At 37.7% G+C, this 14,379-nt stretch overlaps 1 protein-coding gene across 9 annotated transcripts in view; it reads left to right on the top strand.

The window, feature by feature from the left end:
- The first annotated feature begins 82 nt into the window (after nucleotides 1–82).
- The window catches only part of MBTD1 (mbt domain containing 1), a 36,664-nt gene continuing 22,367 nt past the window's right edge, over nucleotides 83–14,379 (top strand). The window contains exons 1-6 of one of the 9 annotated variants that reach the window (XM_081805235.1): nucleotides 953–1,087; nucleotides 1,837–1,952; nucleotides 2,378–2,492; nucleotides 3,326–3,408; nucleotides 9,939–10,055; nucleotides 12,418–12,535. In XM_081805235.1, coding sequence (XP_081661361.1) covers nucleotides 12,424–12,535 — 112 coding nt within the window. In that variant the 5' untranslated portion in view covers nucleotides 953–1,087; nucleotides 1,837–1,952; nucleotides 2,378–2,492; ... (1 more) ...; nucleotides 9,939–10,055; nucleotides 12,418–12,423. Of the gene's footprint in view, nucleotides 1,094–1,836; nucleotides 1,953–2,377; nucleotides 2,493–3,322; nucleotides 3,409–9,938; nucleotides 10,056–12,417; nucleotides 12,536–14,379 lie in introns of all 9 variants that reach the window. The other 8 variants (XM_081805233.1, XM_081805234.1, XM_081805227.1 and 5 more) reach the window with 8 other exon arrangements.

The following is a 14,379-nucleotide window of genomic DNA, read 5'->3' as shown; positions in this document are numbered from 1 at the left end:
GTGCGGGACTCGATCCTGGGACTCCAGGATCATGACCTGAGCCGAAGGCAGTCGCTTAACCAACTGAGCCACCCAGGCGCCCCCACAATTTACTTTTCTTATAACTGAAACTTTGTACCCTTTGACCTACATGTCACCCTCCCCCCCAGCCTCTGGCAATCGCCATTCTATATTCTGTTTCTATGAAATTGGCTTTTTTTTTTTTTTTTTTTTAGGCCTCCACATGTAAATGATCCCATACACGATTTCACTTAGCATATGCTCTCCGGGTTTAACCATGTTGTCACAAATGGCAGGATTTCCTTCTTTTTTTGTGAATGAATAATATTCTATGACAATGACCCTTCTTCTAATTCTGCCTTTCAGATTATTGTCCAGTATGCGAATTTACAAAAGAGGCACATTTAGTAGTCAGAGTCTTGTTTTCCTCTGTTACCAAAGGGAATAATCAAGCACCTTCCTCAAGCTTTGAGCCTGTCCTTCATGTCCTCTGAACATAACTTGAAAAAATCTGTTACCCTTAGCATTTTTCCAAGACTTGGCTCTTTCTAGGTTGTACTTTGTGTTAATCCTCAGTTGCGTTGCACTTCTTTTCATCTTTTGTTTATAATCCATTCAGAAAGTTAGAGCTCTTAGTGTATATGAAAATGCCTGGCACATGGCAAGCACTAAGGACATGTAAGTGGAATCTGCTTTATATTTGCTCGTGGTTTAGACCCTTGTAAAGCCTATTAGACCTTGAGCTATGGTCAGACTTTCTGGAACTGCAGCCATGGCATTGTACCAGTCTTTTCTCTAACTGTTGTAGAGGCTTTTCCATCATTTGGGTAACAAGACATTTTCTGTCTCATGTTTAAATTAAAACCTTTAGATAATAAGTTATTAAAACTGTCAGGTAAAAAATGGGTTTTATTTTATGATCATGACACCACTGTTTTTATTTTCTTAATTAGCTACCTGCGAAATGTGTGGGATGGTTGGTGTGCGAGATGCTTTTTACTCCAAAACAAAGCGTTTCTGTAGCGTTTCATGTTCACGAAGCTATTCGTCAAACTCCAAGAAGGCAAGCATTTTGGCCAGACTTCAGGTAACGGTACAGAAACCTTCTTGTTCTTTATGTCTGTTATTTCTATGGCTTTCACTGTTTATCTGTCATTTGATCGTGATTCACTGCACTCCACTTCTACCCAGTTGGCCAGTTACCACTTTATACCCCACATTTTTTTTTTGAAATATGTGGTCCCCAGAGTTTGCTCAGTCTATAAAATTGAACAGCTATTATAAACAGACAAGGCATAGTATCCAAACTGTTTGTATAAGTGAAAGAAAAATATTTACTCTTTTTCTAAATAAGTATAAATACAATAAACACCTTGTTATATACAGAAACTGAAGCCGTTTTTCCCCCTTGTTTTCTTTTGAGTTAACATCAAGGTAGAATCATTCAATATTTGGGGGGAAATGATTTACCCTTTGGTATTATCTCTCCATCATCTTTGCTTTGTACTTTTGATTGCAACCTATTTGATACCTTGAACAAATGTGTTTGGTTAATCCAACTAACCTTTTTGAAAACGTTCATGGTATAAAAAAATTCATCTTTCTTTAAATGTACATCAGTGCCTACAAAATGGAGATTTGATCATTTGACTAAGTTGTTACCATTGTAGCTATAAAGAAGGTTTTTAAGGCATTTAAGTGATTTCTGTAATATATTTGATCACATTTTTCTTACTCTCCTTTTAACTTATTGTGATCATTACATAGCACTGAAAGGATTATATAAATTCCCCAAATTAAGGAAATACATCACTTAGATGTATTTCTATATTTCAGATAGACAGTACGTAAGATCCTGAGCAGTGGTCTGTACCCAAATGGATGGCAGTTTGTCACACTGTGAATTTGGCCCATGATCATTTTGTCATTGATCTTTTGCGTTAGCACTAAAGGTATAAACCTCAGTCACTTGCTCTTTAAACATTAAATTACCTTCTCTTACCATAAAAATAGCAATGCTTGGCAACCTGCATGAGTGAATAACCACTGGTTTTATCTAGTATAAGAAGGAATCAAGTATCCACCACAGCCTATATTTTAACATCTTATGGGATGTAATTTTTTATTAACATATTAATTTGCATATTGCTGTTTTAGTCTGCGCCAGCCCTGCTACCCGTGTTAGACATCTACACTGTAGCAGGACTCCAAAACCATTTCTCACATTAAAAGTCCTTGTATGTTTCCTCTGCTTTAATAATTTTCTAAACCCTTGATGTTACTTAAGCAGAATGGGTAGTATGCAGTCAGGTTAATTTTTTCGGTGGAGGGGGGTGGATGAAAAAGAATCCTATTTACTTAACTCTTCTTGTTTTAGGGTAAGCCTCCAACAAAGAAAGCAAAAGTTCTTCAGAAACAACCTTTAGTTGCTAAACTAGCCGCATATGCTCAGTATCAAGCTACCTTGCAAAATCAAGCAAAGACTAAAGCAGGTAATATCAGTGAATGTAATAGAGGTGAAATATTAGATACTGATTCATCTAGTTTGAGTTAATGACATTTTAATTTTGGGTTTTGTTAACTAAGCTATTTCTAGGTTCTACTAGTACATTATGACATTAGGCTTCATGATGATGGTTTTAGTTTCAATAAATAATTCTAGAAGAGCGTTGTTGTGTTCACAAGTTCACAGTGCTTGGGGCAGTACCCCTAACATTTTTTATTTGGCTTATTATTTTCTGTGTACAGGTTCTGTATGCTGTGGTTGGTGGGGAGCATTGTGGAGATAAAAAGCAAAGAAAGAGGACATTTAGCAAGCTTTATAGGGAGTGGGGAGAAGAGAGTAGTAAGAGGAAGAGATTGAGGAAAGGATCATTTCTAATAGAAGATTCTTGAGAGCAGAAGCAGGGAGATGCAGCAGGAAGTAAAGCAATGAAAAACCCCCTGAAGGCATCAGTAGCAGATACTGGCTAGAAATCTCTTTGAGGTGCCCAGTAAAAGCTGCATGGGAATAAAAACCCAAAAGCAGCCATGGCATTCTTTGTTATCCTGAACACTTCTGCTCTCCGCTTTGCTGCTCATTACTGAAGAGCTCTTTCTTACTTCACTTCCCAAGCAGCTTATGCTACGTGTGGAACACAAACTATTTGTTTGCAGATATGATCTATGCAAAAGTTCATGTGTATTTAGAAAAGTTCTTAAATCTGTACAGGAAAAAAGAAAACTTTCTTTCAAGGTGATAAGTTAATTTTATATCATTTCTCATTTTCATGTGAATGAAAGGTTTGAGAATTGGAATATACCTAAATTTATTTGTTTTCCGCAGCAGTCTCCATGGAAGGCTTCAGCTGGGGTAACTACATCAATAGCAATAGCTTTACAGCAGCTCCAGTTACCTGCTTTAAACATGTGAGTATGGAATTTCTCACCTCCTACTGAAATGCTTAGTCATTGTTTAAACCTGAAGACACAATACATCTAAGTGTCTTGTCTTTAGAAGATCTTTATTTTGTACAATGTCTTAAAAATGTTTCTTTTTTATTATACTTATTAGTAATAAAAACAATTTCTAGAAGTTCTACAAGTAAAAGCATCCTTTAAAGAAATTATAATTTGAAATTATTCGAATAGGGAAAAATACTAGTCTCCTCCAATTTTCATACTAAGCTGAACCATACACAGTTGGCTGGGTCTGTATCTCGTGTGTACTGGCTGTGTCGTCTGGTCCAGCGTAATACAAACCATCCATCATGCGTGTTACCTGAATCTTTGTGATCTGACCTGACAGTTAGGGAAAGGAAGGCTCTTTCTTCCAGTTATGTTTTGTCTACAAAGGTACAAATCACAAAAACAAGGAACTATTAGTAATACAGCATTGTGGGCTGAAATATATGATACATACTGGAAAACCCTTTGCAGGATGTTCTTTTTGGCAAGTAGATTCTTACGGAGTATGTGAAGTAATTCAGAATTATGTTAAAAATGTTATCAGAAGATAAGTCTGGGGGCGCCTGGGTGGCTCAGTCGTTCGGCGTCTGCCTTCGGCTCGGGTCATGATCCCAGGGTCCTGGGATCGAGTCCCATATCGGGCTCCCTGCTCGGCAGGAAGCCTGCTTCTCACTCTCCCACTCCCCCTGCTTGTGTTCCCTCTCTCACTGTCTCTCTCTCTGTCAAATAAAATTTAAAAATCTTTAAAAAAAAAAAAAAGATGTCTGTTCCTTTTGATCCTGTTCCTTTTTGTTCAGTGATCTGTGATTAATTCTCTCCAATACTTTTTTGACCTTACTACGCATTTAATTTATATTTAAAGGTTCTGCCTGCTATTAAAAAAAACTTCTATCTGCTACTATGTACAAAAAGAAAAGAGAATTTAGAAAATTAATGAATGAAACTTTGCTTACACTAAACATTTTGTTAAGTTAGGACTTTACTTTTAAATAACAGCATGTGGACAAAACTGAGCTTGAGTTCTTGCTGTGGAAACCCAAATGAATTTTCATTTGTTCACGGCCAATACAGACTCTTGATCAAGGCCAAGCATATGAAATCAGTGGTAAGAATGTAAACCAAAGCTGAGTTCATTAATTTGCTAGTTTACTTTCCTGAAAGTACAGCTGTTCAGCCCCTTGTTGGTGGCATGCTGACTCTGAAGCAGCCTAAAAGGGATCCTAGATACTTTACTGAGTGTGTCAAGTAGGTGATGTACTTCACCATAAGGTGGATAGTAGTGTTACATTTGTGAAATAGATTAAATAAATACACAGCAACAGCAACATTAAAGAAAACTGCAAAGCAGATCTTTCTCGTTCTCTAGTTCTTTCTGCTTTTGAGAAACTCAGACTCCGATTAAGTTCTCAGTTACAATAACTCCTTCATCCCAGATACCTGGAACATTTGTTGTCTCTTCTGAATAGCCTTTATCTCTTTTCCTGTCTTTAATATTCTGGGTTTTTTTTATATTTTGATACCATAAACCGTGTAAAGCTGCATTATGTAAGTAGTCAAGGTATTTTTTTAAAAAACATTTCAAAATCCCAAAAGCATATTTTATTTCATGTCCGGTATATTAAAGTTCTTTGTAAGAAAATCTCTATTATAATAATGAAACTGATTTTGTTTTCAGTTCTGCTTTTTTAAGATTAAAGTAATCATATGGATTAGAGCAGCTTAGCCTTATTGTTTTATTAATAAGGTTATTGTGTGGGCTCCCGTTTCTCACTCAGAAGTAAAGCATCTGCCACCCAGTGTTTTCCTGCGCCACTCATCTTTCTTTACTGCCTTTTTCTCATCAAGTAGGAAAGCAACTGATATCGGTAATTTTTATTTTAGTACAAATGAGTTTGCTTTGTTGCCTTAATCACCATCTTCATTTGAAGCCATTTGGTTTCCGTCAGACCTCATGCTACACTTGATTTTATCCTTTAGAGCTGACTCTTCCTGGTTCTTCCCCCGAGTAGTTCTCTACTACTCCAAGTCTCCAAGGAGAGTTAACTGGCTTTGGCTTTAGAAAGTCTGTTGTCAGGAGTTGCTGGGAGCGCAAGGCCCTGCCTTGTTTCATCCATCTTGGAGTCTTCTAAGACTCAAACTGCCCACCCTAACACTGGTTCATCAGTAAGGCCCACTTCCGCCAGACTCCACATCTGCCTTGTCCCCAACTTGAGCATAGGTTGGGAGCCTTTTCCTGCTCATAGGGGATTCTTTTTCAAACATAATTTTAAGAAACATCCAGTGTGTAACATGGAAGTAGAACTACTCTGATTGAACCAAGAATTGGGCCTGGGAGCAGTGTCCGAGCCCTGAGCGCCTTGCTTCTTTAACGTAACCCAGCCTCTTCTGGAGTAAGGATCACAGGTAAACAAACACTTTATCTTTCCCGGCACTTAAATATGATTGTGATTAGTTCTAAAATCACAGGATTTCAGGAGTGGAGCTCTTTTTTTCCCACAGTCTATCTTTAAACTTCTGGGAATGAAGTTTCTGCAAAGTATATCATAGGACTGTGTCCTCTTTGATAGTTGCTGTAATTATGCACAGTGCTTCCTGCTCAGTCACTCAGTTACAGCAATGTTGACATTTTTTATAATTAGCAAAGGAAATTGAGTCTCAACTGTTATTAGATTACCTACTTCAAATCTGTATGTCATGATTGTCATGTATCTAGTATATCTTTCATTTTGTCCAGGTAGTTTGGTAGTTTTGAGAGTTTTTCTTTTTTTTGGTTTTGGGTTTTTTTGGGGTTTATTTGTGTAAGCGTCAGAATTATTACTCTTTTCCCAATAGACGTAGTTAGGATAAGAGAAAGCTGCACTGATTGATCTAGCAAGGGTGGGGTGGGGTGGCCAGAGCCTTGGCCCCTGATCCTTGGCTTCCCCTTCCTTGGCAGTCTTGGAGGTTGGAAACCACTGAATTAGGTAATAACACTTTTAATTAATCCTAAATCATACGGTGACAAAACTGTAAAGTATCTTAAAAATCATCTAGTTCATCTTGTTGCAAATGAAACTCTTGCTACTTTTTTCAGTAGCCGGATTATATTTCAATTTTGGGCTTTAACCTGCTTTCCATAATTTAAAGTTTTGGGTTTTTTTTTTTAATGTGGTTTTTAAGTCCCCATAGGAAAAACGTTCCTGTGTTTCTTTTACTCATACACTGCTTCCACACAATATTTCTGACACCAGATGTGCAGGTTTTCCACACATCAAGTAATTCTTTAACACCAGCTGGGTGTCTGACAATTCAACTCAATTTTGACACTGTCTCCCTGGAGTTAGCATCATATCACTCAGGTTAAGGGCTCAGTCCCACAAGACTAGCCCCACTTCAGATACCAATCAGAAGTCCCAGTTGTTACCTATGCTTAAGACCAACTGGCTGTAAATCAGGGTTCCCACAACCTCCTTGGGTTCAATAATTTGCTAGAATGGCTTACAGAACTCAGGGAAACATTTGCCAGTTTATTATAAAGGACATAATAAACAATACAGGTGAACAGCCAGATGAGAAGATACGTAAGGCAAGGCTGTGAGAAGGGGCATGGAACTTCATGCCCCCTCCGGGTGTGCCACTCTCCTAGCACCCCCATGTGATCACCAGCCCAGAAGCTCTCTGAACCCCGTATACAGATTTCCCTCACTATCCGAAAGTCCACTTTACATCACTTCACTTTTATGAAAGGCCTGCATTAGTACCTGTTTTCACTAACCAAAAGAAATCAGAAACAGATTTTTGCTTTCAGGAAATAAAAAGTGCTTCCTCACCTTATGCCATTTTGGCTTACAAAAGGTTTTATGGTTATAGTTATGATTTTATCTACTTTCGGATGGCCGGGGAAGCCTATATTTTGGGATTTTGATGAAGGCTTCTTCGTATAGGCATGATCAATCATGAACTCCACACCCTCTCCCTTTCCCAGAGGATGGGGACTGGGGCTGAGGGTTCTAAGCTTCTCCTCATAGGCTGGTCTTTCTGGCGACCAGCCCCTATCCTGAGGCTGTCTAGGAGCCCACCCAGAGTCTCCTCATTAGAACAAAAGATGCTTTTATCACTTAAGAGATTCCAAAGGATTTAGGAGCTCTGTGTCAGGACCCGGCTCAGAGACCAAATATGAGAACAAAAGATGCTCCTAGTGGTCTTATCACTTAAGAAATTACAAAGGTTTTAAGAGCTTTGTGCCAGGAACCAGGGGCAGAGACTGATATATGTATCAGACTGATTTTATATATATTTCCTATTTTTTTCACAACCTGTAAAAGCAGTATCCATATCTATCCTAACTGTGGAAAAATCAAAAATATTACTGCAGTACCAATGCCAGTTAGGTACACTGTATACATGAAATTCACAGGTGATTTTTTTCTAGTAATTTATGTTTGAACCCAAGAGAGACTCCAGTTGATCAATGTGTATGCAGAACATTGAGCTTTAAAGCATTCTTCATTTTTTTGAAAGACTTTAGTCTTTTTTTTTTTTTTTCAGATTTTATTTTATTTATTTATTTTAGAGAGAGAGCACAAGTGGGGGGAGGCGCTGAGAGGGAGTGGGAAAGAATCTCAAGCAGACTCTGCACTGAGCGCAGAGCCCAGCGTGGAGCTCAGTCTCACAACCCGGAGATCATGACCTGAGCCAAAACCAAGAGAGTTGGATGCTTACCTGTCTGAGCCACCTAGGCCCCCCAAGACTGTAGACTTTTAAGTTGAAGCAGTCCTATTTCCTGTTACTTGCCTTATAAAATCAAATAAAACATTTCTTTCTAGACATTACAGCACAGGCCAAAATGTGCTAATATCAAGTGGATGTGAAACACAGAAATCAGTCCTTTAGTCATGTATTTACAGACTTGAGATTCCTTTCATTTGATACAGGACTATATACTCTGGTGTCCTGTTGATAACTTACTGCTAAGATCAGAACTCATCCTACTTTTTTCTCCCTTGATAATAGTTGTAGTTTTGTTATTTTTTTAAAAAAGGCCCTTTGTACACATGTATACCATAACTTTAAAGCTGACTTTACTGCCTCCACAAAGATAACCTGGTATCACTTACATGGTGTGTTCTAATCCTCTCTTTGAGGCCTGACCTGTGTGTGCCAGGTGTTTTGAGAAGGTAAGGTTATCCGCACTTCTTTACAACATATATCACAAGTATATTTTTGTATTTTAAGGTCAAAAACGAAAGTCCTTTTGTTTGTGTATGTATAATAAAAGTATTGTTTCTCTTTATAGTAAAACTCACGATCTATTTATCAAGTATGTGTTTATTAGTAAAATAATCCATTTCAATTAAAATTGTGTTTTGGCTTTTTTCCCCTAGCCTTGACCACACATACACATGACTCCACTGGAAGCTGAAATATTTGTGTCCATTCTCACTAAAGTTAGAATCTTCTGTATGTCATTCTAGATTGCAGAATTTCTTTTCTGATGGAAATAAAACTTCAGTTAGTTTCTGGCACTTGTTAGTGCTTCATCTGAGTTAGCTGCCACAGGTCTCGCCATGAAATAGAATTTGGACTCTGGTATAATAAAAATCACCTGTCTTGTTTTTATGTTTTAAAGAAAGCCTAAATAATCTAGATTATTTTAATTTTGGTCTGTTTTCTAAAGTAGTTCTTGATTTTCTATTGGGATCTCCTGATTCTTAAAACAGTATTGGTTTAATACATTGTTGGTTTTTTAAATTGTGGGCTATTTTATGCCTTTCAAATTAGTGGTCACTGCTTCCTATCCCTTTTTACACACACATAGCATTCTCCCATTCTTAATCTTGCTTCCACCCCACGCATCCCATTTTCCTTTTATACTCTCCTTATAGTCCCCCTCATCCTGCTGCCACCACCTCAAAAAGTAGATTCTGGTGTCCAGTCAAAAGGTGAGTGGACTTTCTGGAGAAAGAGGGAACAATTTTTTTTCCTATTTCAACCTACCAATTCCAGCAGGTAGCATTTAGGAGTTCTACTTTCTTTCCGGTTAATTTCCTGTGATGTTTTCCCTTTTTGGCCAGATGGTATTTCATCTTTCTCTACTAGATGAACTAATCATATGCCTTTTAGTCTTTCATTGGTGGCTTTTTGTACATTTGTCATACCATCATTGGGATAGATTCTTTCTTGGTTACCTATGTGCAACTTCAGGGCCAGCCTCTGCCCACTTGTTGAAGATTGTGGGTGGTTATCAAAATAGGTTGGCAGTTCTGTGAAGGGAAATTTGTATTTCTGCCATGAAGCATCATATGTGCAGTGTATCAGCCCTCTGAGAGTCTAGCCATCTGGGCTGTTGGACTATCTGGGAATGTTCTTGAATTGCAGAAAATAAGACTTCCCACCCAGTTATTTTTTATGGACGACAGTCAGGTGGAGGTTATCATTCAGTTGTGCTGGGGAGCCCTCAGCATTTGGATTTGGCCATGTCCTGCAGGACCTGATGACAGCTTACCTTGCAGGGAAGGAGAGTCGCTCCCAGATAGCCCTCACGAGTGGCCCTGGAGCAGGAAGTGGTGAAGCAGATCTTCCTGATTTGGGAGGAGCCTGAGGTGGACCTCTCGTCCTGAGTCTGGAAGGTAAATTTGTTGTTACCTGTAAATTATGGTTCTGCTAGTTCATGCTATGCCAATCCAGACTTTCAGAGGTATCCCTCCTGCCAGCAAGAGAAGACAGATGACTTAGATGAAGATGGCTGTCAAGCCCTGGGTCATTTAGTCTTCCACACTTAAGAGTATTCATTTTAAACAAAAGGGCAGATACATCTGTGAAATTACCTTATTATTTCAACACATTGAGCACATGCTATGTAGAAACTATGGTGCTCTTTTTTGTTGTTTCTGTTCCTTCATTTTTTTGTTTCTTAGAGTGAACCATATGGATTGGTTTAAGAGGGTCTAGCAGAACCACAACCTTACAGGCAAGAACAAATGTCACTTTCTGCTACTTTCTCCTATACCAATCCAGACTGTAGGGACAAAAACATTACCCCAATAAAGTGAATATTATCCTTATTTTTTAAGTGAGCATATTGACACTTTATTTTCTTTAATAAAATGTGGCTAAAAGTTATTTTCTGCAAATAATTGTTAAGGCCAAAAAAAAGTTGGTGAAATTGTCATATCTGGCTCTAAGAGGAGTACTGTATGCCAAATTCACTTAGTAGTATGCCAACCTAACCCCCAGTTTATCAGCATAACCGTGCTTCTTTCTTCTCAACAAAAAATAAACCCATTCCACAAGATTTGGCAGCCAAACAAAGAGGGGTGGATACCCTGCCTTAATTTAGTGCATACATTTAGCTGCATCTATCTGCTCTAATTGGTTCATCCTCACAGAAATGAAAACATGGTCTTTATGTTAATATATCTTAGCTTAATCTGCGTTACCTATCATCCTTCCAGCCTCTCCTTTTCTGATCGTATCTGCTGGCAATAGGGATGGCCCTACAGTCTAGAATGATGTAGGGGGAGATAGCAGAACCTGAAGAGTCCAGTCTTTCAGTTCAAAAACAGCAGAAAGTGGTAGTCATAATGGATGTACTGTTTTTTTGCACAACTCAGGGAGATAGTTACATGTACCCTTCCAGAATCACCAATATTTGAGATAGGCCACTGTCTCCAAGTTACTGAGGCACATTCATTGCTTGTGCTACTTAAAGTAATAGCCATAATTTGATTCTGTCTTTGGTATCCAGACTTACTCTAGTTCAGGATTATTTGACCTTTTTTCCTCTCCTTCAGAAATGTCATGAACTGTTGAGAGGATAGGGGTTAAGTACTGTTTTAGGCTAATCCTCCTGTGGGTTGGCATCCACCAAAGTATGAGAAACCTTACATGGAAGACATTTACCCAATGTTCAAATAGGCTAGATCGTGTAACTCTTAGATGTCTTTGTTTGGTCATCTTTGAGCTCTGAAGCTGTTTTGTCTTTTCCTGATTTGTTGGTATTATCAGGTCTTTTATAACCTAATCCAGTCCTTTTCTCTATGTTCAAGGTTCTAAATTATATATATAACGAGGAGCTGATTGTCAAGGCCACAGAGACTGTTTAGTATTATCAGCATTTATATTCCTAAATTCACTAATTTGATTTAATTAACCGTTGCATAAACTTCAAATAATTGTGAATGGCCTCAAGTTTTAAGGATTAAAATGTAATGGGAATTATAATTTGGGCATGTTAGACTTAGGAAAATCTCTTCGTGATACTCATTTAATCGGCTTTCTGAGTCCCCATTCTAACCATGTGGTGTGGAGGCTAGTGATTACCAGTTCTAACATTGAACATTTCCTCTTTGTTTAGAAATAATAAATTATTTAACAATTTACCATGGTATGCATCTCTAAAAACTCTTCAACTCCACCTTTTTAATAACTTTATCAGGTGCTTTCGCCACATGTCTGTTTTAACAGACTATACTTCTGTTTTATGAATTTAACTTAAGTTGAAAATACAGATAACTAAGTTTTGTTTCTCCTGTTAGTGGAAACCACATTGCTCAATTGGAATTATTTTTCTTTCTGCTCTTTGGACAGACCCTTTAAAATTAGAGGTTAAGGTAAAGTGCATTCATTCAGCGTATATTAAAAATAACAAGTTTCTCTGCTCTATCCTGTGAAATCTATTGAGTGTGATAGCTTTTACAAAAATTGCTGCTTAGGTCTAATACTAGGACAGTATTGAATTTTGAAGTTGACATGGATCTATCTATTCTAATATATGTGAAATTGTCTTCATCTTGAGCTTGCCCCTGACACTGGCTTTTTCTAAATAGAATTCTGTGAAAAGGGAAATAACAACTCTATTTTTAGAGAAAAATGAATTAAATGGCATTTTTAATTTAAAATTTCCGTTATTGATGGGAATGCTTATTTTTAAATAATGTGTTTTGGGCTTTATGTTAATTAGATGATAACTTAATAATTTTTATATGACAGGCACCTATGGGGACCTGCTGGGGTGATATCTCAGAAAATGTGAGAGTAGAAGTTCCCAATACAGACTGCAGCCTACCTACCAAAGTCTTCTGGATTGCTGGAATTGTAAAATTAGCAGGTGAAAGCACACGTAATAATTTACCAGAAAATGCCAGTTATGTTTTTGTAACTTGTAAGAAAGCGTATTTGTAAATTTTGCAAGTGTTGCCAAATAAATAATAAATACGATAATAGGGCAAAGGGTAGCAAATTTTTTTTTATAAAAAACCAGATGGTAAATACTTTTAGCTTTGTGGGCAGTACAGTCTCTGTCACAATTCCTCAGCTCGACCACCGTAGCGAGAAAGCAGCCGGAGCAATACGTAAATGAATAGACTTGGCGGTGTGCTAGTGACACTTGATTTACAAGCACTGAAATTTGAATTTTATGTAACTGTCACATATCATGAAATGTTATTCTTCCTTTGATTTTTTTCAACCTTTTAAAAATGTAAAACCTTTCTGAAATGGCAGACTATAAAAAACATCAGGCAGTAGGCCAGATTGTGGGCCATTATATAGTTTGCCAAACTCTGGTATAGGGAAATACTTTGAAAAGTAACAAAAAGTTGAGGTGCTAAGAAGAGTGGTAAGGTCCATAATACCAAAAGTAAACTAGTGTTGATAATTTCATCTATCTTGGTTTATTTTTCTTCATTCCCACTGCTTTCCATGTACCCTACTCCTTGTTACCTTATTGCTCATCACATAAAGGCTTTAGGTATGTACTGTGTTAGACACTATGGGCAGGTGATGTGCAGAAGTCTCAGACCTAGTTTATTCTGTGAGCTGCCATCTGCCAAGTGCTGACTGCATCTATGACGAGGCACTCAGTGAGTGGTGCAGTGAGGCCCTGTAGTACTTTACCAGGCGGCGGGGATGGGGCATGCAGCTACTCAGATGAGTTGTCCTTAAATCAGAGCTATCTAATGCAGCCTACTCTTTCTTTCCTCTCTCCAGCCATTCTCCCCCAAACACCCTGCCCACAACTTATTACGTACTGCTAACAGACTTGATTTACTAAAGATGATCTTCTATTTTTCTGCTCAGGCATGCATCTTTTTTTTTTATGTCTGCTCAAGCATCTTTAATTACTTCTTTGTCCTTAAAGGATCGAGATGGTCGGCATTTACAGCTATTGATGAGTTGCTCCATAGACCACTGGCCAAAGTTTTGGTTGCTTCCCAGCAGAAATGCTCTCTGTTCTGATGAGGCGAGTTCTCCCTCCTCCCTCATAGAGCATGTTAGCACCTCTGTGCCTTTGCACAGACATTTTACCCAATTCAATTCCCAGCTTTTCCTTGAAACATTCCTCCAGCTATTATAAGCATTCTCTAAATGCTTGTGTTGTCTCTACACCGTAATTTAAAACAACATATTCTTTCTGTCCTAGATGTTTAAGCCAGTTGCATTTAAATAGCTCGAAAGATCAATGTGTTTAATATCCAAGAATTATTTCTACCTTCCATCTCCAATTTTACATTTCGATTTTATCTAATTGCATCATATATCTTATTTAAGCCACTTTAATGACATTTTAGAATTGAGCCTGATGTTAATCATGAACTAGAGCTCAGCAACAGTTGGCAGACTCATGAATTATTCTGTAAATTACTGAATTTTAAAACTAAAGGTTTAATGCTATAAATTTTCATCCTAGATCTTAACACAGGAAAATGCGGACTGAACTTAGCTCCCTGCCTGGGATATAAGTTCATTGGGCCTTTCTTATTCTCCTGAAGGCCTTAAATTAAATTGTAATCTGTTACCAACAGAAGGTTTATTAAATTACAGACAGGATATATTATATACTTTTTGTTCTTTCTAAGAAGTAAGGCTTCCCATTCGCTTAGTACGTACAGTCTTTAAGTCCTTTCACATACTTCTTATTTGTGTTTATTGAACTTTTTCACCTAGCATTTT

This window comes from Leptonychotes weddellii, chromosome 15, assembly GCF_054177405.1.
Source record: "Leptonychotes weddellii isolate Sample4059 chromosome 15, ASM5417740v2, whole genome shotgun sequence".
NCBI lineage: Eukaryota > Metazoa > Chordata > Mammalia > Carnivora > Phocidae > Leptonychotes > Leptonychotes weddellii.
The sequence above is the reverse complement of the archived record's forward strand: the minus strand, read 5'-3'. Positions and strand labels throughout refer to the sequence as shown.